Raw genomic sequence first — 26,495 nt, 5'->3', positions numbered from 1 at the left:
AAGGTTATTTATGTGTATTTAATGACCCATACTGTGATTCTTACTTTTGAGTTTTAGATGCCCACATGGAACTCGATTTTGGTAGCCCAAACCTAACTTGATACTTGATACTGATACTGTGGGTGGATTTTGGTAATCCTTCCTGGTTCCTGTTCATGATGTTTAAGCTTGATTAGAACCCGCATACAGATTGAATTTGATGGAGCGAACATAGAAATTATCCCATGTTTATGGGGGATTTGGAGGGATAGGAGGAGCTTTCGGCATGCCGGCGTAGATTATCCATTGTTTTTGTGCTGCCAGATGCCAGACTGAAGGGAGCCCACATAACTTATAAGTCTCTAAACTTTAAGGATAATGTAAAACAGCTTTTTATCAGAATCTAGCAACTCCTTGCATCCAAACATGGCTCAAAAAATGACTTTTATTCTTAAAAAACTGCATGGATAAACCTTTTTTCCTCATAAAACATGGTTATCCTTCTTTGTGTGGATATATGGATGTTGCTGTGGCAAAACATGGCCAGAATAACATGTCTTGATTTGGTGATTCCTGTTCTAAGGAGCTGGAATGAATTGGCTCCTGGGATCTCTTGAGAATTGCCGAGTCTTTCCCCCTCTTGTTTCATTGGGTACCCCCTATTCATCCATTCTTAAAGTTCAACCTCCATGGAGGTTTTGAAAGGAATTAATTGGGTACATAAACAAGAAGTTATGAAGTTATGCAAGCCTTAACAATTAAGATGAGCCGCGCAATGGCGCGTCATTGCTGGAAAGCATATCTTTGATTCCTAAAAGTAACCAATTTAGGATGGCTAAAATATTTTGTTCAGAAAAATCAAGCTTTCAAAAGTTCAGAAATTCCTAAAATGTATCGAGGATTTCCTTTTAATTATAACTAGCATGCAATTGGAAAATTGTACAATAATCTCATTTTTTGCAATTCACCACGTTGTGCTACAGTCTTGACCATGGCGTGCAATTGGATGTACATTATTACTAGTTCTTCATAAGCATAAAGATGACCCCTTCTTCCTTTCAGTGTACCAAGGCCAACCTAACTTGAATGGTAATTAATCCCTGGGTCATAATTTCCAACATTCACAAACCACTAATAACGCAAATAACAACTGCCGAAACTAACGAAAAGAAAAGAGAGCGCCAATAAGCTTGGATAAATGCTCCACATTCTATTCCAGGGCCAGTACCAAAATATATATTTACAATCACTTACAGTCATATGACCAGTTCCAATGAAGTAAATATTTACGTAAGTTAGCAAGGTATAATCTAAATCTAAGCCGACTGGGTTAAATGGTTCGCATGAAGCACACCTCAAAACCTCTAGGTTTCAATTACCAGGGACAATAGAACCATATGACCATAAACCCCAGACTTAGATGCAAAAAGAATTGAACAGATTATAATGAGCCACTTTCAAAACTCATCGGCCTCAAGGCTGGCACTCAACCCATAAATAGGTATCTGAGATCTTCCACCGTAAGACGAGTAGCATGACCACCAGTTTGGTCTTCTCCAAAAGCAGATGAAACCATCTTTCTCTTCTCTTCCTGCAATACAGCATTTTCAGTGCATATGTAAGACAGGCAGCAATTTTAAATTTGCATGATTATCTTGATGTGGATATAGAGATCATGCTGAAAATTTGGATCATATGGGAGGTTGCAGGAACAGACGCATATTCCAAGTAAAACTTGGTACATCCAGATTATGATAGATTTCTGGACATTCTTTAAAACTTTCAGGCTGCGGAGGCACCCTTCTTTACCTGCGAAGAGGTGCCAACATTGTGAAATATATGATTGATGTCTTGGTTGACACGCCTGTCCTCAATTGGAACCTTGAAATCTCTGGTAAGATATTAATCCAATTAATGAGTCAGAAGGGCATTGATCTTGCTGCCAATCTGTCCCCTAATACAGGCATCACAATCTTCAAACAGATATCTACGTACCTTCTCAACCGACATACATTCCTTTGTGAACTAGCTGAGAAGGTCATTTACATTTTAGGTTGGAATGTGATGACAACAAAGCATCATGAAATGGATGAACCACTAACAGCATGGGTATTACAGCATAAGAAAGCTGATAATTCAAATGAGCAAGGTTTATATGGAAATGGTAACTAGCACGTCCGGAAGATGCAGTAGATGATACCCAAGGTAACATTCAGATAATAGGGTACAGACTATGGACAAGGGACCTTTTAAGTCTATTTGTGTCCACTTAAAAAGCCCGGTGAACCATCATGTATGTTCCATTATATATTTTGGACTACTCGTAGGCTTGCAGATTAACCTGAAACATGAAACTGGAATGCTAACCATGAAACAGCTCTAGAAAATTCAAGTCCTTGTTGCACTTAGAAGTGCACTCTCCCATTCTCTCTGATAGCCGGTGGTAATCGTCAAACGTTAGGCAGTAACTAGCACTCATAATTAGGCAAAGGATAGAGCAAATGACATGACTCAGAAAGATGATTGATATCACTAGCCAATAATCTTATTCTGATTTAGACTATATTAATGCATCTTCATGCATGATTAGATTATCTTCCCTTAGCCTTTCACCACTTAAAATCTTCTCTCATTGGTTGTCATTTATGATTCCATTCCGATGACAACAAATATCATATTAGGGTCCAACAAATGGATGCCAACATAATGTGCTATCACAGAACTTTACCTGAAGAGCTAAAATGCGGTCTTCAACTGTATCCTTGATTGTTAATCGAGAAACAGTCACGGGACGAGTTTGCCCAATTCTGTGTGCTCGATCGACAGCTTGATCTTCAGTGGTTGGATTCCACCAAAGATCTAGAAGAATAACATGGCAAGCTGCAACCATGTTCAAGCCAAGATTTCCGGCTTTCAGTGACATGAGCATAACCCTCACCTGAGATGAAACTTGTCATAATTATCATCTGAGGATAAATGCACATCAGGCCAGAAACAGTAGAGCAGAGAATATGACAGATGAAAAACAAGCACCACTAAATAAATGTAATGCATGATGTTCAAGTATCAAACCTCTGGGTCAGTGTTGAAATCTTTCACAGCTCTGTCTCTTGAATTGAGAGACATTGTCCCATCTAGCCTCCTATATTGCATAAGAGACTGATTCAATGAAAATTCTAGTAAGTCCAGCATGCTTGTCCACTGGGAGAAAATGATAGCCTTGACTGGAATCTCTGGGTTTGAGTTCAACTGTGTGGATGTGTGAGTTACAACATTTGTGCCGGAGCCAAAACCATCTGTAATGAGATTGTCAGTTCCAGCTAGATAGCAACCATTTTCACTGCACAGTTCCAGACCAACTTTTGGCTTGCAAACTGAATTCAGGATATCAAGAGCTGCCCTAATTTTCGAAGAGATGTAACTACTTTGGGTGATTGAAGACTCCTCATCATTTGCAGAAGAACGCGATGAAGTACCATTTTCAAATTCATCAGAAATACAACTTCTCAGTGTAGCTCGTGAGAAAACTGAATCAGTGCCAAGTATGTCTCTGCAACCAGCTGCAGGACACAAATTATCATCTCCAGTCAAACGATCAGATACACACTGATAGCAGAAAACATGACCACACATTGTCACGACGGGATCCTCAGGTGGGTCCTGGGAAAGTATCACATTGTTAGCTCAACAGAACTTTATAAATTTGAAGAGGTAAAAAGATAACTGTCCCTTTATCGGGATCCATCCAAAGAAAGAAACTTCTAACCATTTGCTGAAAAGATAAACAACTAAGACAAAGCTAAGATGGCTATATGCACCCTTTAGAAGATAAAGGAATGCTTCACATAACAAGACGAAAGCTAACAGCAACACACATCAGACTTTCAATGAAAGCACTAAAACTTCACCCACCATTTGTAGACAAAGTGATTAGGCACTAGTTTGATACAAGGAAAGCACATAAAAACCATGGAAAGTAACCAAAATTTGCATAGAAGTTGTGAAAAAGAATATGGAAAGACTGTCCTTGCAAGAGAATGTAGTCTTTGATTGGAACTCATGACAAAATAATAATAATAATAAGAAGAAGAAGAAGAAGACCAAACACAAACTGAAATGCAGGGCTTATTGCTGGTAATGGAACGTTTCATACAAAATAGAATGTTTCCTAATAACTACTTTAATAATATACAGCCAAATGAGTCAGGAAATGATGACTCAAGGAACAAATATTTGAGTGCTTCAGTATGAAGTCAAAGATCAACTTTTGTCGAAGGAGAGCAAACTTACATGTGATGGATGTAAAGTATCCATCTCACAGCATGCATATCTCATCCATTTCCACCATGTAGATGTTAATAGAAACAACTGACTATTACAAGGTGGCTGAAGGTGTACAGGTGAACAAGGAGGGTGGGATCGGCATATCCTTTGCATAAACTGACAGATGATTTTATATGAGATTCGAATATATTAAGCATTTAGAAAATCTACCACTAACAAGGTATCTAACAACTTCTTCCTACCTTTTCATCCATGGAACTTTCACCATGTTATGTGGGCTATAGAAGATAAAACAACAAAATCAAAGACAACTAAGACGTCTCATGAAAATTGGATAGACTGTTGCACATAGATCAACTTAAGGGAAGGATACGCAGAACAACTTAAACGAAGGGTACCTGAGTCAAAGGAGAAAAGTTTCAAAGGCATCCTCCCACCACTCAAAATTCTGGGTAGAGGGACTCGTACAAGAAAGGAAAACCTGGGGGGATTGCAGAAATAAAATGGAAGGAATTGTTACTAAAGAAAATTCTAGCCTCACCTAACAAAATGAAGTTGTTACAAAATGCAGAAGGGAAATAATGGAGCTATTTAAATTAAGCAAGCTGAAGAAAATGGCATCAAAGACCTTACAAGGAACTAGAAGTTACATTACGAGTTTCATTAAGACTTAAGAACAAGATTTATTAGTGATGATGATTTGAGGATTTTGACAACTTTATTAGAGGTAGAATCAATTCATAAATCAAAATATCAAATTGATGTTCACTACAATAAACAGACAAACTTAGTAACGACTGCCATACTATTCCAACATAAAAAAAGTAAGCAACTAAATACAAACATGCAACTAAGTAACTAATAGAAAACTAAGGTAAAATTGATATTTAACATAATGCTGCAACATCTTTTTAAGAGATGTCATGATTCAGAAACTTATTGCCACATAACTCGGTAGTGGTGCACTATGAACCTGTATTAGTTAGATGTAAGCAAACAAGGGGCAGGTTCAGTTTCAAAAACAAGGTAGTTGTACATGTTTGGGAGCATATAATTAGCTGAGCTCTTGGAGTTGAGTACAACTTTTGGCCCAACTCAAAACCTTCAGGTCAAACTGTTGCAGTGTGGACACTCAACTAGGCCATTGAAGTTACCCAGGAGAGGAATCCAATCAAGCACCTCACCAGCTCCCCACCCAAATGTGAGCAGTCTTTTTGCACACGTGTGTGACATCTCCAGCAGTGTGTTAGCAGACAATCTACCTCTCAACCCACTTGATGCTTAAATCATAGAAAAACATGAAAATATCTATTAACGTAATCTGTTTTTATATCCACTTGATGCAAATGTTAGCGATATGCAACAACGTACGATTTTCCGTTTCTAGGCATTTTTTGATCTCAGCATCGATGACATGGATCTTCAATTTGGATGCCCTGTCATTGGTTTTTGAATCATTATATCTTTTAGCAAAAATCTATGCATAATCTGCAGTACAACTAGTGCTTTGATGAATCCAAGCACTTTATTGATATAATTACAAAGCATAAATCAAGTGCATGCCAAGCTCAACTCCTGATTTTTTTTTTCCTGCATACATGAATCCACATTACAAGTGACTGGATGAATAACTTGATGTAATTGATAATGTATGAATATTTGGGATTGTATTGGAAGGGAAGTAAGAAGCATGCGAGATGAGATGGCTTACACTACATATGCCACAAATTGCCAATGAACCTTCCAACTGATTCAGTAAATTGATCAGCATCTCCCTAGGAAGTTGCCTAGCCATATCTAAGGAGTCTTTTCCAACAGTATCTGAGTGATATCCTTTAACAAGGAGTGGATGGTCACAGGCCTGCCGTAGACGCAAAAGCATCAACAAAATATTTGCATAGTTTTGTTTCACAGTCCCAGCAGCAGCATATTCCTGCAATCAACGCAACTTAACATTTTTTTTTTGAACTTGCTAACAAGAAAATTCAACATCAGTCACTATAACTTTTTTGTTAAGCACAAGAAAACTAGCATTTAACTTTTATCAGGCTAAATTTATTCAAGGGTGTTAATTATATTAGAGTTGATCTTCAGATTTGTGCACTCAAACATATGCAAACAAGCATTTATAAAGCTGACCCCAAACCATTGAGACAGTACCCGACAGTGATGGTTATGGGTTTTAGATATTTCTTGGCTGTAAAAGGAGACAAATATCTAAACTCGTAACCATCACCATCAGGCACTGCGTCAATGGTTTGGGGTCAGCTTTATAAATGCTTGTTCACCAATTCCTGTTTAGGATCACCTCTGATATCATGGATTAAATAAAGAAATAAAATAAATGTATGCAAATAACTCCAGATGCGTCCTTAATTTCCAAGCCCCCCAATGTCATATTTCTTTTATATTTATAAATATATTAGGAATTATAAAAAAAATAAGTATTACTTGTTGATTGATTCTTTGTTTTTTATTTCAGAATCTAGATACCAAGACAGTCTAAATAGAGCTGACTTATGGCTACAGGCTATCAGGGAACCAGACTACATTAAAGCTGGAAACTGACTTTGGCTAGTCTGCAACTAGCCAGCATTCCTAAACAATTTCAGAGTTATAGGGGTTTGCACTAAATTCCTGTATATCAGCCACTAAAATGTAACATATGAAAGACCTGAAATCAAGGTTTCAAATCCTGTCGGACAGGGTTGTCCCAATTTTTTCATAAAATGGGACGTGTCGCCGTCCCGTTCTATCCTGACACTTGGGACAGAAGATGTCCCAAAGCGTCCCAATCGGAATGCTAGCGGGACGGCCTGTCCCAACACATAGGATGGTACCCCATCCTAGCGTCCCATGGGACATTCTAGGACATCCCGCTAGAATCTGAATCTTTGCCTAAAATGATATATAATAGTGTTTCTTGGTAAGGATAAAAATCTGATTGAATTAAAATCGAACTGGGAGTGACATTGCAACTATCCGGCTTCTTTCCACTTAGAAAAATCTATACTTATTATAATACATAAAAATGTTATGGACTGTACTCAAGATTGATCCTGATCTTATACATCTTAAACTATCGCAAAATATCTAAAAATTTATTGTTTACCTACCAGATTCAGCACTAGAAGTCATTAGAATTGAGCAAAACCAATTGTTTAACCATATAGATGACATAAGCAATATAGTAATCATCATCATCTTAGTTAAACAAAATGAAAATTGATTTTTTTGTTAAAATAAATAATATCTTAGACTATTAACTTTAAAAGCAGGAATCAAACTTACACAACTGAAAAATCTGCAAGTTTGACACAAGTTAATGATAAGCTTATCGGGATGCCTTTTTAATAGAATATTCAAGCAACTTATAAATGCTGAGATTTCCTTGCTACAGAATCGAAGAACCATTCATCGGAACTTGTATGAATTACATACCTTGAACTGTTGGCGTGAATCTGATTCCAGCCTCAAATAAAAAGCTCGTTCCTCTGTAGAGAACTCTACTCTTTTCATTGATATTGATTTTGGAGGCAATTTAAGAATTGGCTCTCCCTCTATCAGTGTGCCTGTAGCCAAACAGTTAATGGTAGGTCAACACTCACAGCACACAGATGTGATCCAGTGCACAAAGGCACAGGATAAACACCACACTTTAGTGTCGTATTATGATGACCAAAAAAAAAAAAAAAACCTAAATATCCAAATCAACAGAACTATTAGAGGACAATTATATCAAAGTGCCTCTCCTACCAAGCATGAAGGAGATATTCATGAAAAAAAAAATGCAAATTAAAGATAAAACTTCTTGACAAAGACGGCATATTTAGATCAAGGCCAAATATAGGAAATCATGGTACAACATGAGAGATCAAAGCAATTGAAAACTTGTTATACCACAAATAGATGTACATTGATCAATGTTAATGATCTGTCTTAAATTCTTTCATTTTTCTTTCTTGTTTGCTTTGCTCTATCAACTTGAAGGCTAAAGCAGGACCACATTATATTGTCCACATCATATATTTAATAAGCTAAAACAAAGGACAAAAAAATAGCTCAAAAAAACAGCATAGACACACAATTTTCCAATATACAGCCAACATCCCAACTCACAGGTCATCTTCTAGATACATAACTTTACCAAAATCTTTAATGGGTTTTCTAAATCAAAGAGTTCCCTCTACCACTTTCATGACACCTGATTAACCTTAAGACTAATTCATTCCTTTAGCATACAGGTCAGCACAACTAGTCTTTATTTTTTTCAAATATCCTTAATTTCAGGAGCATTGTCTTCCTCTAATCAAGTTTTCTTTCCAAAAAGGCATGAAGACACTCCGACCATCCAAACCATTAACATCACCCTATTCAATATATTCATTGGATGGGATGGGAATTTGGATTGTCACAGATGCTTCTAGAACCTCATGAAGTTATGACTGCATCAGACGGAATGTAGATGACCTTGTCAAATACACAAGAGAAGGAAATACTTAAGATGGAGATCAAGGATTAAAGTCCCATTACAGTAATGGACAGATCAGGTTGGACCAGAACAACCATTATTAGCAAGAATGAAGACAAAAAAAAATTAAAAAAGAAAAAATGTGCCTTGAGATAGTAGGCTGCCTAAGTGTGGAGATAACCATTCGTGTCTGTTTGAGCTGATACCAACCAGGAGGGACCAGATGTCCCTGTTTATGAAAGAACTAGTGTCCCAGATGCATCCCACGGCCCGTCGGGATGCACCCTGATCCAAATCCTTGATATATAGATAATAGAAGAATCAGTCGAGTCAAGGAATGCTGAACTAACCCAAACCAGGCAGCTTGGGCCTTACCAAACCAACACTGACCTGGGACAGTTGAGACATGCAAATTCGAGTTATAAATCGCTCCAATGCTTTTCTGCTAAGACATTCGCACCTCTTCGAAAACCTTCAAGGCTTTCTCTGTGGCTCTCCCCAATCTTCACCCTGCAATCCCTCTTCCGCTGCATCCTACTCACCGTCGGCAATCAATCCCTCATCTCAGGTCTCATCTCCACATCAATCCATGCTTGATTGTTCCCTGCCTCATCCTTGTAGACAACATCGCCACCCTCACCTCCACCTGCTCCTCGACAGCATCGGTCACTCTCTCTATCTCTTAGGTGAGCAGGGGCCTCGACACCCCCCCCCCCCGCCCCCGGGCCTTTTCTCTCCCTTCCCCTCCTTCCTCTGCCTCTTCCTCCCCCTCTCTTACTCTTCCTGTAGCTCGTCCCTCACCCTCCCTCTCCCTGTTTCAGTAAGCTCCAGCACGACACAGTACAGACTTGTACTGTACCATCTATGGGTCATGGGACTGGTTCAGTGAACCCTGAGGAGGGTGTTACAAGGACCAGAAGAACGAACTGTAGAATCTACAACTACAGGTCAATATCATATCATATTCAAATATCAGAAGTCCTCACAATCTTGTCTTAGCTGCATAAATAAAACTTCAATTACGATAACATTCAAGAATTTGTAATCTAGACTCTACATCTAACTAAAGGACTCTTAACATAAGTAAATTTTGTAATGAAAACACCAACAAATTACAGACTGAAATCCTCAGCCACCATGATATATTATAGAATTTGAGGTGGCCTTTCTGATAAGTTCAAGATCATCGGAACCTAATAGTAACGCAAAAGGTCACTGTTCCCAGAGCTTATTGGTTCCAAGTAAAAAGCAGCACATTTCATTCATTTGATTTAGAAGATATTTAAATCCATGCTACATCAAGTTTCTGGATGGTACTTTCATGTAAGCTTTGCAAATCTACTTTGGCATCCCTTTCACATTTCCTATCATCACTTTTATTTGGAAAATTAGCACTCCTTTTAAGTAATATTTAATGAACTTGGGCTATTGAGGCATCAAGCACCGATTGGTAACTTGGAAAGAAACACTTTCTAGCCTCTTGTTAGCAGGCCCATTCATTTCCTACTTGGTTTGGTTCTTGAGGAAAGCTAGCCTTTTGATTTGACAACATTATACTGATTGCAGAGGAAAATATAGATGGAAGCACTTCATCCACAACATGTCCTATCCTCCACAAGCTCATTAAAGGGTTCCATTTCTAGAATGCTATACCTAGAGGCAGAGCACTTTACAGTGACTTGGAGAGTGTTTCATGGTTGCACTTGCTTGTTAGATGCATTTGCTGATGTGCCATTATCCAGCTTGTGGTGTTCCTCATATGGACTCACGCAAATAGACCCCCTCTACCACCATCTATTCTATGTTACTCTGCTTCACCTTGTAAACACTGATTTCACAATTATATTATCAAACTTACGTTCTATTTTCTCATGAAAAGCTGAAGTTTCCGTTGATTCAAACATCTAAAACTCATGACACATCTCAGCTCTGCTGTTCATACACTTCAATATGTTTCATTGCAAATACGAGTAACCTTAGTCAAGAGTCCATAAGCATGCCACATTATGTGACATTGTACCAACTTGTTATATGTCCTATTAGGCTGCACATGCACTGGCATCTTGAGAAGAAAATGGTGAGTCCACTCATCACAGTATCTTATGTGTCACCTAGTTTTGTAGGTAGGGATGGTGCCATGTCCGGTTTGGATCAGATTGGCTCATTGACATCCAAACCCAAAGTACAAATAATGAACCCAACAGGAATCAGGTTTGAGTTGGGTATCTGAGAACAATCTGGTACTTATTATCTTGTTTACTTTTAGACTGTTTTTACAAGCTACTCAACACACCTCATAAGTTATTTTGTTAACAATAAGCATCATTAACATCACACCATAGTAACATTAGGATAAAGACAAGGGAAGATGAGTATCTATATTTGTATAACTAATACTTACTATCTGTGTACTTTTAGACAGTTTGTTGAAGCTACACAACACACCCAACATGTTACTTCATGAACAATAAACATCATTAACATCATGCAGCAGTAAACCTAGGACTAGAGGTAAGGGAGGATGAGTATCTCTGTATGTATACCTAGTATTTAGGTCTGTGTACTTTTAGACTGTTTTTTGAAGTTACCCAATATGTTGTTTCATGAACACATCATTAATATCATGCAGCAGTAACCCGAGGACTAGATGTACAGGAAGATGAGTGCGTACAGATGGAAGGATGGGTGGATGGATGGATAGACAGATCAGCCTAAACCCAAAGTTAACATGATGACATTTCAGATTTAAGTTTTGGACCCAAACCCAATGTGATAGGTTATGTCAACCCTTCTCAGATCCAAATCCAAGACCTCAAGTCAGGTCAGATCAGGTTAGGGGTGTTATCAGCCCCATCACCACATTTACTTACAGCTACATTGCTGGATGATGTGCCAATTTCAGATGCACACCAAGTCATGTGTGGGCACCAATACAGACAGAATGTTCCTAAATTATTCTTATCTTATGTAGTTCTATACCAATCTAAAGAAATTTGATAACCTCTTTATATTTCACAATCTTTGATAGCAACATCAGATAGTTTTTAAGATACAATTCAGTTGTTACACATGGTCAACATAAATAACTTAACATTGGGCTTTTATGGATTTATAATGTCAGATCAATCTCTTCATAAGATATGCTTCTTTGTGGGATCAGTAACATTTTATTGCAATTTAGTGGTAAATATGAGCAGACGTACACATCTTTTAATTATCATTAATACTATTTTGTAAGAAGCATATCAACGACCTGATTATTTGACAATGTTCATTACACCTACATACATATGTAAGCACATGAGTGCCCTGTGGTTATGGTGCATGTTGTATAACAATATACATATTTACATTGCTGATCCAACCTTTTGAAGTTTAGAGGACCCACTGACTCCAAAAACAAGACTATTATACGATATATACCATTATCCATTTAGCATGATATTGATAGAAATATCTTGCAAGTTTGTCTACATCCTCAGAAGTGGCCCTTATTACCAGAAATGTGTGTGGGCGTGTGCAAGTGGAGCTGGGTGCAGGTATGGGGAAACAGGTCCTTTGAAAAATCAATAAGAAAATGCATAGGAAGCCAATGCGAGGAGAAGGTTTTGATGAGAATTTGAAGCATGTATGCCACCCTAAGCAGAAGATTTCTACTACCAAGGACTCGCCTAGTTTGCCAAGCTTAGAAGTAAACCTTAGTATGTCCTTACCACCAAGACGATTAACCAAGATTACCCAGAAAAAACATTTCATATGCATTTAGATGCTTGTATAATCCAGTTTATGTTGGATGATGTGCACCATGTTGTTTGGATAAGCATCGCATGCCAAAGGCATGCCATCTTAGCAATGGAATTGAATGTACCGTACCATTTGAAGCTTGGCTCATGCTTGGTACTCCTTCATTTATTTAACATCTAGCTATCTATCTATTTCTGTGGTTGGGGGATGGGGGTTATATCAAATGCTTGGTACTCTTTGCACACACTCAGACAATAGCATGCCAAACATTGGCATGGTAATATGCCAAGTACTGTCAAATTGCGAATACAATGGTAAAGCACAAGTGTGGTACATAACATGTCATGCTATATTGTATTGCTTTGCACTTAAATCCAAGGTCAAATATGGGATAGCAGTCTACACATTGTAACACCATGGGGGTCTCCGTTAGCCAATATAATAGTCACCATATATGAATTAACATAAATCCTTGTTTCTTAAAAAACAAGCTACCAAGGTTCATGGGGTACTGGTATTAGGTGGTTGGTGGTCTAAAACATGCTAACTGAGCCACACTACATGAACTGGTGTCAACACAGCAGCCGACAGTTTTCGCTATTGTTCTACACATGTTATAAGGCTTAGTTTACAGCCAAAAATAAAAAAATTTGGTCTTCTCAGAAAAAAAGGAAAAACTCAGCAATTCTTAAACAACCCAAAAGGTCAAACTTTTTGCCAGTGTTTTTCCATATTTGGTGACTTTTTGAGCTTATCTACACAAGAATCCAATAAAAGAAGTGGAGTCACCTTGGGTGGATGTGTCTCTAGATCAACCTAAACTTTACTAAATCCTCTAAATTGGAGCAAAAGTCCCTCCATCATTGATGCAGAAGCATAGGGTTAAACTTTAAATAAATTATTTATTCTAACTGCTGTTTTACTGCTGCGAATTATTGTTCATGGGTTATTGTAATGCCGTTATTGTTTACGGATACTGTAGCTCAGGATTTATTTTAATAGTTTTTAATAGCTAGAATTTAAAGGAGTTAATTTAGGGTAGAGATTAAAAGAAACATTTATAACCCTAATATTTAAGTGCTGTAATATAGGTTTGCTGCCACTTTTGTTTCCTCCTTTAGTGGATGCAAGATATACTTCTCATTACCTCTATAGAAGGAATAAAGATTTGGCTTAGCACAATGCTCCATGTCATGATCATATAACCAAGGTCTTCCTATAAGGATATGGCCAATGTCCATAGACACAACATCACACAATATTTCATCATCCAAATTACCCCCCCATCATAAACTTTACCAAGGACCGAGAAGTAACCGGTATTTCATTACCCTTCATGAGCCAACAAATCTTGTAGGGATGAGGATGTTTTTCAATAAACAGCTTTAATTTTTCATCTTTCGAAATAACATTCTCCATACTACCTCCATCAATAACTAAATCACACACCTTCCCACCGCAAAGCACGCATGTCCGAAAAATGCTGCATCGCCTCCAATCTTCCTTTTCTTCCTTATTTGTGGTTGTCATCACTCTTTGAACCACCAACGATTCCCCTTGAACAGGATGGACATCTACTTCTTCACCTTCTTCTACACAATCATATCATAAACCGACTCTAGCTCATCATATTTATCGTTTTCTGGCTCTGCTAGATTCATTCGTCATTTGGGACATACATAAGAGTTATGATTCTTTTCTCCACAAGTGAAGTATCGACTTTGTGAGCTGTTGTTCCCTTTTAAAGTAGTAAGGGCAGAATTGTTTTGTCCACCATAACATACTACAGCCTTCCCCTTATCACTCGGGCCAAAAGTACTTGAGCCTCCTTAACTTGGCCGATTGTTTGCATAGATCTCTTGACTGGTTCGCTAAGCAGTTTGCTTACTTTTAGTACTTCAAACAGACCCTAGATCCTTTTGCATTGTATCATTGAATTTTCTGCCTAAGGGCTTCCTTGCACCATATCTCCACACTCATTTTTCTGCTAACAAAACATGTTGCCGAGCATCTTCAAGACTAAACAAACGAACAACCCCCATCTCATCTCTAATAGATTGGTTTAATCCAACAAGATAACGAGAAATTATCTATTCATTAGTTTCAACCAACCCTACTCGAATGGACAAGCTATAGAACTTTGAAGTATATTCTTCGACCGTCATACTTCGTTGCTTCAAGGAATGAAACTTCTTATACAACTCCATCGTATAATCAACCGACAAAAATTATTTCTGTAGCAACGTTTTCACGTGTTCCCAAGTGCTGACTTTGGTTTACCCTATCGCACACGTTGCTTTTCAACTCTCTTCCACCATTGAAGTGCAGTGCCCTTCAATTTAAGCTTCACAAACAACAGCTTTCTATTTTCAACCATGGGCTTCCACTCAAAATAATTCTCCAAACTAGTTTTCCAATCTAAATAATCTTCGACATGCATCTTTCTGTAGAAATCAGCAACTTCAATCTTGATTCTGCCATGATTTAGATCTAGGGCATGAACCATTCGCTCCTCCAATCTAGCTCGCACCACATTATCTATGGCTCCAGCATCATGAAAGGGATTGTCAAAATCTCTTGGATCAATTTCATCTTCTAGACCACCTTCTGGCATGTCTATTGGGTCATGGTCACCTTCCGAATTCTCCACACGGGCTGCCATAGGTTCCTGTCGCTATAAAGCTGGAACAACTCGCAACAAATCTTCAATCATATGCCACATCTTAGCCATATCTGCTTGCTAACATTGATTTCCTCTTCCGCGACCTCTAGCACGTCCAACCATGACTTAAGAACAAAAATCCTAATATGATCTAATAGGATCCTTGCTCTGATACCAAAATTGATATAGTAAAAGGAGAGGACAACAGGTATTGACAGATTATAGGCTAGAAAAAAATGTTAGGATTAAAGAAGGAATAATTAGGATTTTAGAAAAAGCTCAAGATTCTGAAATTTATTGATAAAAAAATGACAAAAAACGGTTGCAAACCTATATTACAGCACTTAAATACTAGGATTACAAATGTTTCTTTTAATCCCAACCCTAGATTAACTCCTTTAAATCTTAGACATTGAAAACTATTAAAATAAATCCTAAGCTACAATATTTGTTTACAATATTGGCACTATAATAACTCATGAACAGTAATTCGCTATAGTAAAATAGCAATTAAAATAAATAATCTATTTAAAATTTATCCCTATGCTCCTGCATCAATCACTCGCTTAAAATGAAGATAAAGTAGGTGAAATGGGAAGAGGAAAGAAAAAAGAAAAAAAGAAGACCCCTTTTGCCTTGATTTTGATTGAAAATAGGTAGTATCAGCAAGCAAGAAAAGGCACCATTTAGTACTAGTCAATATCAAGTGATGCCCCTGATTGATATCTCAACTAGAATTGGATACCACTGGTCCCTGTGACACAGCTCCGCAGCCCTCCCCCGAACGTCCACCACCCTCCTCCTCTCTCCCTCCTTCCTCTCCCTCTCCCTCCCACCTCTCTCTCTCTCCTTTTCCTCTCTCCCATTGTCCCTCTCCCCCTCCCTCTCTACCATGTTGGGATGTGCTCCACCGGCCTCCGCCAGTCTTCTCCCTCTCCCTTCCTCCCTCTCTCCCTCCCTCTTCCTCCCTCCCCCCTCCTCTCTCTCTCTCTCTTTCTCTCTCCTGTTCTCCCCTTCCCCCAACCTCTCAACTGTCAATACAGGCCCAGCATAGAACGGCATGGAGGCATACTGAACCATGCTGCCAGGAAACCAGCCCGGCCTCACTACCAGCACAGAGATCCTTGGTCTAGGCTAAACATAACTCCAAATTTGTTTTCTAATAATATTAAGCATAATCTTCTTTTGATTGCTAGTTGTCTGCACCAAGTAATTTATTGAAAGCACAAGTCCACCCTTCATTCTTTCAATGAATCATGTGGCTTGATTATCTTGCCTCAACCAATTTGCAAACTCCTATACATCAAAATTCCTAAAGTTATCCATGAATTATCACCTCCTCAAATCTAATGTTCCAGTAGCAGTAACACCCCATTCTTCATGCATCTATTCATTGTTCCCATATAACAATTTGTTAGCCTTTTTCTCTCCTTGTTGTCTTTAAAATATAAAAATCTAGAAAGGTAATTTGTGGATAGCATAACTAGCATATAACAAAATAATGCTGGCAGCGTGAGCTATTTATAGTACGTAAAATGCTGCTAATTATTTGTGAAGAGAATTTCATCAACAACATAAATCTATTTCCACCCCTTGAGGAGAGAAGACATGCTTGCATCAAAATGTACCAAAGCAAAGGGAGTAATGAAATTATACAACCTGATAACGCTGGCCATTTATTATAAAGTTTGTGTGATCTATCAAACTTGATCATAGAAGAATGATGATGATAATTCCTGCCAACACCAAGTTGTGGCCCAAATCCTACTTGTTTGGCCACTTTACTCATCGTGAAGTTGGTCTGTTTCTTATAGATCAAGAGTTGCATTTCTTTACTGTATGCTAATTATGTCATGTAGTAGATGCTTATGCTCCATTTTGCCAGTTCTGTTTATGAATGTTCCATTATCCTCTCAATTTATCTTTCATAGATGTTATATCTTGTTCACTTATGTTTTTTTTCCTATGGATGGATGTATTCCCTAATAGGTGCTTCCCTGAGGTTAGTTAATAGCTGTGATGATTTTAGATTATTCTTGAGGATCACAAGAAGGATGGGCCGCTCATCAGAGCAGAAAACTGTTATGCCCAATCAGGAGTCTATCTGCTCTCTTGTCGTCAAATGGCACATGCAGTGGCAAACTATTGTGCATTATGCCATCCAAGCAAATTTTGCACTTTGGTTTTACTTGCAGATGCATAAGCAGCAATGAATCTATCAAGTAATCATGCACTCAATACAGGAATTGGTAGAGTTACACATGGAAGTAATTACTGCATTTTTGTAGTCTGATGTGATTCAAACTTATTGTACAAATTTCTATTTTGTCGAGTTATTAATGGTGACAATTATTTTATGACATTGTCATGCTCTTGATCATTTTCAGTCACTGATCCTATTATCATTCACATAATGTGCATGGTAAATTGTTTGATTTCATGGTAGACATCCTAGTGCTTATTAGTTTCAAACACAATCAACAACCGGTCAAATTATTAGAATAGAGGAGTTCACAATTTTTGATGTGGGTTGGTGGGAAGGTAACCTCACCAGCTCAGCTGATGCATAACCATACATTTTCTAGCAGCAGGTAACCAACAAAGAATTCGTAGTTACAGGTTTCAGTTGCAGGCATTTATACAGAAAACAGTAGTTCCTACAAGTAGATATACAACTCCATGCAGACCAAAAAAGAATGGCTGCCATATTAACGGTTGACCTACAACTTAAGTTATAAGCAGCTAGAACCACAAGCAACCAAAAGCCCCTAAAGGTGATTCAATCCAAGTTTTTTTCAATCTCAGTAGAGACCCTACCCCAGTGGATAACTGGTGCAACTGATAAAATACACTGCATACTACTTGAAACAAGAGAACAGCTATAACATGTGGGTACTGCACCATATCAGACCCCTGTACACTGATCTTGTAGTAGCTCAGTACCAGCTAAAACAAGTCTATACAGAAAACATTGATATAATCAACAATAATAATCCCCAGAGTCATTTGGTGTCACGTTACAGTCTTTAAAATCCACATTTAAGACTACCAAAAAGCTACTGCAGCCTTACAAGCCAAATGAAAACTGCAAAGTTTGAAGGATTGTGGGAATCATCATGAAAAGTAAACATAGATGGTTTCCTGAAGATGAAATGAAGCCACAAAAGTATATGACACGTACTCCTAATTGTGTCTTGCTTCATCTTAATTATGAGCCCTAGAAGGAAGCTAATTGAGATTTATGTTCCCTTATAACTACATTATTTCTCAGCCTTTCCCTCATTGAGACAGTGATGTACATCATGCTCCTGCAACAAATGCACAATTTTCCAATTAGCTTACTTATGTACATAAATAAGCTACATTAATGACATAAATAATGACATTATTTATGTCCCTATTTCGCAAGCTTGCTTTAATGATTTTCATTTGCCATGAGATATGAGCACATTTTCCCAATCAAACAAGCATTAAACTGTGATTATCCCCAAAGTCTCCAATGAAGTAAGAAACAGCAACATGTTATGAATGGTAATGGAGGAACAAAGCATGCTGTATCACAGTTAGAACCTAAGAAATACCTCCAACCAGAGGGCCAAACCAACACAATATCTAGCTTATAATCAGATATTGGAAGTACCTTTTGTGCGACGGAGCAGCACAGTCCTCAAGACTGCTTGAAGTTTTTTATACCCCTGGCTAGCATTTCTGGATATGGGGTATTTTATTGAGGCACAGAAGGAACTATAGACAGCATATGGATCATATTTGAGGAACCGAAAGTAGCTGTAAAGATCATCAATTGCATTCTGCATAGGTGTTCCCGATAAACACCACCTTCTTTTGGCTCGAAGACCACAGCAGGCTCTAGCCACTTGGGTTCTGTGATTCTTTATTGTTTGAGCTTCATCTAGTACAACCCTAAACCATCGAACTCTAGCAAGTGGGCCACTGCCCAAGTCAAAGTGGGAATCCTTGAGTCCTTTCCCTTTTTTCTTCACCTTGTTCTGTCTGTTTGATGTCTGCTTCCTTTTCTTGTTAGAAGAAAACTCTGACATTAATCCACATCTATCAAGGTTTCTTTGTTCTCCATCATCATCATCTGCTGTAGACTGCTTTGGCACTTCATTAGTTACAATAGAATATGTCGTTAGAACAACATCATATTTCGCCAAATCACTAGGATTTTTCGTCCGTGCACCTCCATGATAGACTAAAACAGATAGCTTAGCACTGTTTGTCACTTTCTCATCCAGCTCCCGAGCCCACTGCCTCAGAACACTTGCAGGGCAGACCACCAAAGTACCTGCTGCTGGCCTTGACTTGTGAGATGCACGCATTGATGTACTGGCCACAGGTTCCTGTTTTAATTCATCCGTTGCAATCTGCTTTGCCTTATCCACTTCAGTGACTCCATCATCATCCTCATCTAAGTTTAAGGCTACAGATTTTATGTGGCTTGAATCACCAGATGTGAACTCAGATTGCTGAGTCATCTGCTTTTGTATTAGAGCTATCATCGACACTGTCTTACCAAGGCCCTGTCACATAACAGCATGCTTAGCCTTTAAAGAATGACGATTGAACGAAGAAACATACCACATATTCCAAAATCTCAGAGTCATTATTATAAGGTAACCTGATCATCTGCAAGAATTCCACCTGCACACAGCACACTTTTCTCTTTCTGAATCATCCAAGCTAAGGCTATTTTCTGTGGACATGAAGGTTTTACCCAAAGTCACACATTGACATAATTAAAGGGGAAAAAAACACTTTTGAGCAGGTACCATACCTGGTGCTTTAAAAGGGAAACAGCCAAAAGCCCCTCAGGCAGATCATCTTCTAATTTTGGCTGACCAAGATTCTGCACAAAACAATAATAGAAACCTCAGTTGCGATTTTTCTTTCTTGTTAGTAAAATCAACTTCATAGGAAAATGATCCCTTGAACCAGACGGTATCACTTCTCTCTGAATTTACAGGTGTCAACAATCACTTTAGCATGTCCCTAAGTCAAATACACTGGCTATCGAAACTTATATTCCTTGATTACATAATTATGATTAAGGATACTGTGATACGAGATGAAAGTCAGGAAGCAGATGGTGTAACAAAAAGAATATAAAAAGTAGAGCATTAAATAAGTTTATTTATACATCTCTAGACCTTGTCTTCTTTTTTAAAAGACTTATAAAAAAAAAAAACAAAAATGCCAAAAAGTAACAGGTTTGGAAAGAAAAATCAACCTGGCATATAGACATCAAAATGGAACTAGAAAAGCAACAACAACAAACCTTTGCATTTAAATCTCACCAAAAAGCATAGCACAAAAGAGAACTCTATGAGAAGTTTCATGAAGCTCTATTATCTCAACGATATCAATAAAATGTCTTTAACATAAAGAAATGAAGACATAAATCATGATTCCTCGAGGATTGAAAAGATCTATGCCTTAAAGAAAGGCAATAGAAAAACTTAAAGGAAACCATGTCAAGGTCATTCTTTAAAGCTTATACTTCCATAAAGTGAAGCATACACCTCAAATTGATTGCTGAGCCAGAGAACCATAAACCATATAGCTTATTATGTGATGTTTGTTAAAAACTTAAAAAGGAAAGCTTCACTAATAAAATAATTATCAATATGATGAATATATCCTCTTGGAATACATCAACATATTCAATTAATTTACTCTCTGCTCAAAGGTTTGCTTGATGCCTGTGGTTCCCTAGCCATTGACAAAGGAAAGAATGTTTCACAACCCAGTGGTTCACTAGCCATTGACAAAGGAAAAAATGTTCCACAACTCATGAAAATGCTTCAGAATATAACAAAAACATATGATGGAGTCACCAAAATTTCTCCTAGCACAAGTAAAAGAAGATGACATGAAGCTATATTAGGTTTAGAACTACCTGCAATGCTTCTTGATATATTACCCTCTCATCATGCTCGATTCTCCTATCTTCTCCTATGCTTAAGTGATTTTGTGCATCACTAACACCACCTGACTGAAAACTGTTAATAGACTTTCCATGCATCAATGATGAAGGTAGGACCCTAACGTTACCAGCATTACCAAATGTATGACCATCGTCTGCCACACACACACAAAAAAAAAAAAAGAATGTCTTTACTAACTTGTGAACATCGCTTACTCCTGCATAGTGAGTAAATTTGCCTTGAAAAATAAATCACCTCTGTACTCCGTTGAAGTTTTCAGAGTGGTATTATTGAAATTTTTTTCTTTCATGAATGCCATTGGTAGAACTCTCTGCACACCAGCAGCTGAACTAGCTCCGACAGAGCTAGAAGATTCCATGTGAAAATCACCTTTGCCCCATCTCTCATTTGTAGCTTTTGCAGTACTGGTACCAGATTTCTCATGTCCAATTGAGAATGATGGAAACTTTTGTGCACCATCAGCAATATTCGCTCCCAAAGAGAAAGATGATTTTGCCTGAAAATTACTAATGTCTCTGGCCTCTGTCAAAGATTTTGGCTGAGAGTTGGAAATAGATTTACCATTTAGAACTGACGAAGGTAGAATTCGACCTTTACCATTGATTCCATACGCATGAAATTCATCATTATTCCTGGCTGTATCGACTACCTTACCATCAGATACATTAGTTCTTACAGAATCATGTTCTGTCCCAGGAAAATTATGGATCTGACTCCCTCCTTCATAGTCTAGAGAACTTTTTGATGCAGTTCCATGCATGGCAGGCTGCAAAGATGATGGAAGAACTCTCCTTGGACCATTTTGGGTCTGGTCCTCATTGAGGATCCGTCTATCATTGGCAATGTCATTCAAATTCACTTCAGACCTTCTATAATGCCCCACTGGTGCAAGTTCCTTCTGTTGGGAAGAAAGAACAGGCCCTATATGGGATCCAATGCTAGGTTCTGATGCATGTTTGAAATTTGTTCGCTGAGAAAAAGATGGAAGAATCCTCCTTTGAGAATGCTGAGATAAGGAATTTGCATCCATACCCCATTCAGTAGATATTGCATCTGAACCAAAGTTGGTACTCGGGCTCGGTTCTGCATGTATGTCTAGTTCTGCAATATGAATAGGCCTTTCGGAAGGTAAAATCCTTGCTTCATCTCTTTCAACACGACCAGCCCCTCCATGAGGTACAAGACGGCCTTCATCTCTTCCACTGCTTCTAATACTATGTCCTGAATTTTCATTAGATATGATTGTTGGTTCCACACTGCTCATATAAGATCGTGGGGCTGATGTTCCTTCACCACCATTAGAAATGGAATGTGATGGGAGTTTCAAGCCAGAATCATGATTCTGACCAATGAACCTCTCGGAAGTATTTCTCCACTGGCCACTAGCACCATTTTTGTATGACCTATCTTGTAATCCAAAAGGTCTAATTTCAAGATCATCTTCACTTTCTGAAGAATCAATCTCAATGATGTCCATATGAGGCAACAAATAGTTAGAAGTCTCTTCTGCAATAAGCTCAGTAAAAGAGGGGCTGACGGATGTTCCTAACTGTTGATAGTAATGACTGTGAAACTAAAAGAGATTTTATCATCAGCCCTACACCTGCTCAACAAATTCCTGCAGTAAATATCAAATTTTACCCAATGAGCTAAAAATCCAACTTACTGGGATCGACTGTAGAACAATTGATATTGGCCTGAAGATCCATTCTCTTAAAAAACTGCACCATCTGCAAGTGGTCTGAAAGAGATCATATAGAGGGTATGCATGATCTAGCATCTACTGTAACCATAAACTGCACATAGATCATACCTTGATAAGTTGCACAGTGATAAGAAAAATGGATACATGATCAAAAAAAAATGTTAAAGTGTTTGAATTCAACCAACTGAAGAATAAGGACAATTTGCAACAGATCAACAAGTCACATTAAAAGAGTACAATCTATTGGATTTCACCTTTGGTAGAACCATAATTAATTGACCAATTGGCTTTTTTTCCAGTACAAAAATTGACTTTTGAGTTTTTAACCAGGCATTGTTATGGCCTACCACCATTGTCATGACAGGGTTTTCTTTTGTTGGGGAGTAAACATTGTCAAGACAAGCTCTGTCATGTAAACCTTTGTCATTTGAATCTTACAAAACTCTATCAAGGTTACTTCAGGTCCTCCTCCCCGTCTTAATGGACAAATCAAAATGATCAAATCAAGGTTCGCCGTACTGGTACCGGACCCCGTACCGATGAAATTATGTTTAATGTCGGTACGCGGTTCGATACGGTACGGTAATGTCGGTACACTTCGGTATGACGTACCGATACGAGACCGGTACGGTACGATACGGACGGTACGGGGCGGTACAGGGCGGTATGGCATTCCATGGATCAAATACTAGGATACTCAGGGTGGGAAAGGTTACACCTGTTGTTGCTTGAAGACCTCTCCCCTGATCTACACTTAAGGTTTCCCCTTCAACAAATTTATTTAGATGGTACAATAACAAGAATGTCAAACAGTCAGCCAGATCAGCCTTCTGATACTTAATTGTTAGATTGCCTTGTTCATATTTTTTTAAAAAAGCAGGATGAAGAAAAAAGGCACATCTACAGTTAAATCTTAAACAAGATGTTCTTGGATTGAGCAAAACTGGAATTTGTAGTATTGTTTGATCTTCACATAATGGCAAGACTGAGGAGAAAGTTTCCTAAGAAAATAACAAAACTAACTACATTGTGCAGATAAGAATTCTAAGCAATAAGGCATATTCGTGCATAAGATGAATGCAGCATATTCTATAGGGTCAATGTCTAGTCAGCTAGGAAGCACAGGGTTAATAGACTGAAATGTTGGAGAAAAAGATCTGAACAAACATAAGCTGCAGTGATAAAATTTCCACTTATGACGGTCATTTGAAACATGGGATGGAAGCAATCTAGGGAGAAAAGATCTCTCTTTTTGGCCATTAAAGATTTGATAATGGGGATAGGACCAAGATATAAATTAAACTAATGACAAAGTTGTGAAAGTTTGGTTTGAATATTAAGATAAAAATAATATTTGGCAATTGCATAGACATTGGAAATTACATACATACTGTGAACAGCCAAAACAACAAAAAATGGAACAACTCTTGCTGGTCTTGCTGGTTATGCCTATGGCTACATATTGCAGGTTCAATCAACTTATATAGATGCACAATGGTGATATGACAAACCCCTCCGAAACCATAAAGTATGACCATTAGGTTCAGGTATCACCATAAATGGCAGTATACAAAAATTGTATGAAGGATGTAAGCATTTAAAAGATCGTGCACACCCTCTTATAATAACCTGGGCCAAAGGTCCCCAATCCTATTATTGCTCATTCTTGATTAACAAGTTTACAAATTTCATCATTTGACCTACCTCAGAAAGACTTGTAAGCCAAAAAGGTCACTAGGACCATAACCCATGGGTTTAAAAAAGCACTTCCCAATCTGGGAGGGATGGACTATTTATCTTAAGTACCAGGAACACTCCAGGGATTTTATTAGGAAGAGGCTAGTTCACATCAATCTAGTGTTCTGGAATTGTCTTAGAATGAAGGTGGGAAAATAGAATCAATTTGTGAAACAATTATCAAACTTTTCATATCAGATAGGAAGCAGCCCCCATCCTCCACTTTTGGTCCATCTAGTTCAAACAATTTTAGAAAAAGGCACAAATGATAACAGATTTCAAGATGCCACCACCAGCCTAGTACAGGATGATACTAACAAACAGCCTTCACCTTCAGTGATAACCTAGATGGACTGGCAGTAAACAATTGAAAGATGGTCACAATCTTTAATAATCAGTCAAGTATCCTAATGTAGAACCTCCAATAAATCCTGCACTCTAAGACACAGCTTTTCCATTATTGCTGGAGTGCATGTGTTTCCAACTGCATCATCTCCACCCCATAAATGACTTCCTTCAATAGATCTCCACATTCACCCCTATACATCCAAGACCATTAAAGGACTGCTTCCACTTCCTCAGCTTACTCATTCCTGAGACTTGTCGACCTTTTTAAATTCCCTTTTTTCAAACCCATTCTCAATCTACCATCCCTTGGCCCGCTTGTTGATATTTCCTTCTAAATTAGACTGATCATGTCTCAAAAACCTACCATGTAAGCAAGTCGTTGACTCCACTCTGCTTCAAAAACCAGGCACCAAGAGCAAATGCCCCATCACATTAAACAAGGATTACTATATCAGGTCATCTGAACCCCAAAACACCATGTTCACCAACCCTGCGCTTTTGATCGTGGAATTCACCTAACAAAGAATCGAACCCAACAGAGAAACATAATAACACAAAACAGCATGTTCAAAACTAAATTTTCAATTCAAGTTACCCGTTTTACAATCAGGATCAGAACAAAGAACAATCTACCAGGCAATGCATCCAAGAAAGTAGACCGCAGCGGCTAAGAAGGCATATAAACAGAGATATAAAAGAACAAAAAAGCAATCTTTCGTTGCAAATTTAATTGAGAAGGAAGAAGAAATCGAGAAAGAAACTTACGCTCGCATGAGAAGGCCCCCGATCAATGGAAGAAGGGTTTAAGAAAAATAAACAAAAAGGCACGATTTTTTCCCGGGGCGCAGCAAGAAATCCCTCCAGAAACCCTAATCTCGGGGGGAAAACACCGAGCAAAGAGAAGGGAACGGAGACCAGGGGATTCGATTTGTGGATTTCGTGCGAGGAAAGACGGAGCGAAGGGAAAGGAACGATGTGATTACGGGGAGTGAACACCAGATGGACGGCTACGATTGATGCATGCTAAGATTGCGAGGCACGTGCGTTGGCTTTGGGTTCGGACTTCGGAGTTTGAGTTTGAGAGCCTTACGTTGGAACTGCCAGCGGCCGTTCGGGGTTTGACTCAGAACAGGAAACAGCTGTTCAGTTTGATCACGGCCGTTCGCCTGTCTGATGTTACATCTGATTAACAATTTAAAGCAAGGCGAGACCTCTCGCACCAGAGGAAAATCATGTTGAGCTGTACTACCCGTACGTGGTTTCACTGCCCTCAAAATTACAAACCATGCAGTAATAACACAATAATACAATGATATTTACCAACCCATCCATACATGATCCAATAGTAAATAGTAATACAGGAGCTAACTAAAGTTTAAATTTTGAAAAGACATGAAAATAATGTTTACCAAAAAAAAAATCTGAAAAAAATTATCTCATAATTAATTTTTTATGACACATTATTTTTCATATTTATCTCCTGATCAGAAAATTCTCCCTTCCCTTCCTCTCTTGGGAGTTTTTGGAGCCCATACATTGTATTTTTTTAGAGATTCCTTTCTATATATTTTAAATTTTAAAAAATAAATTTAATAAGGG

The 26,495-nt window shown here is 38.1% G+C and overlaps 1 protein-coding gene across 4 annotated transcripts; it reads right to left on the bottom strand.

Annotated features, from left to right (window-relative positions):
- Nucleotides 1-1,169: 1,169 nt before the first annotated feature.
- On the bottom strand, nt 1,170-25,854 carry LOC105035156 (helicase-like transcription factor CHR28). 4 transcript variants are annotated; one of them, XM_010910603.4, is made up of 12 exons: nt 25,662-25,854; nt 22,773-22,902; nt 21,341-22,679; nt 21,058-21,239; nt 19,936-20,007; nt 19,780-19,854; nt 18,781-19,681; nt 7,705-7,835; nt 5,975-6,196; nt 3,052-3,639; nt 2,708-2,917; nt 1,170-1,570 (listed from the first exon to the last, which is right to left on the bottom strand). In XM_010910603.4, exons 2-12 carry the CDS (start codon nt 22,884-22,886, stop codon nt 1,466-1,468), a joined length of 3,939 nt encoding a protein of 1,312 aa, XP_010908905.1. In that variant the 5' UTR covers nt 22,887-22,902; nt 25,662-25,854; the 3' UTR covers nt 1,170-1,465. The 4 variants fall into 4 exon arrangements, with proteins under 4 accessions (XP_010908905.1, XP_019702811.1, XP_029117691.1 ...); XM_019847252.3 differs by having other exon boundaries at nt 22,773-22,836; XM_029261858.2 differs by lacking the exon at nt 22,773-22,902 and having other exon boundaries at nt 21,341-22,724.
- Between the last annotated feature and the right edge of the window lie 641 nt (nt 25,855-26,495).

This window comes from Elaeis guineensis, chromosome 4 (genome assembly GCF_000442705.2).
Source record: "Elaeis guineensis isolate ETL-2024a chromosome 4, EG11, whole genome shotgun sequence".
Classification (NCBI taxonomy): Eukaryota; Viridiplantae; Streptophyta; class Magnoliopsida; order Arecales; family Arecaceae; genus Elaeis; species Elaeis guineensis.
This window is presented reverse-complemented; position numbering and strand designations above follow the sequence as displayed.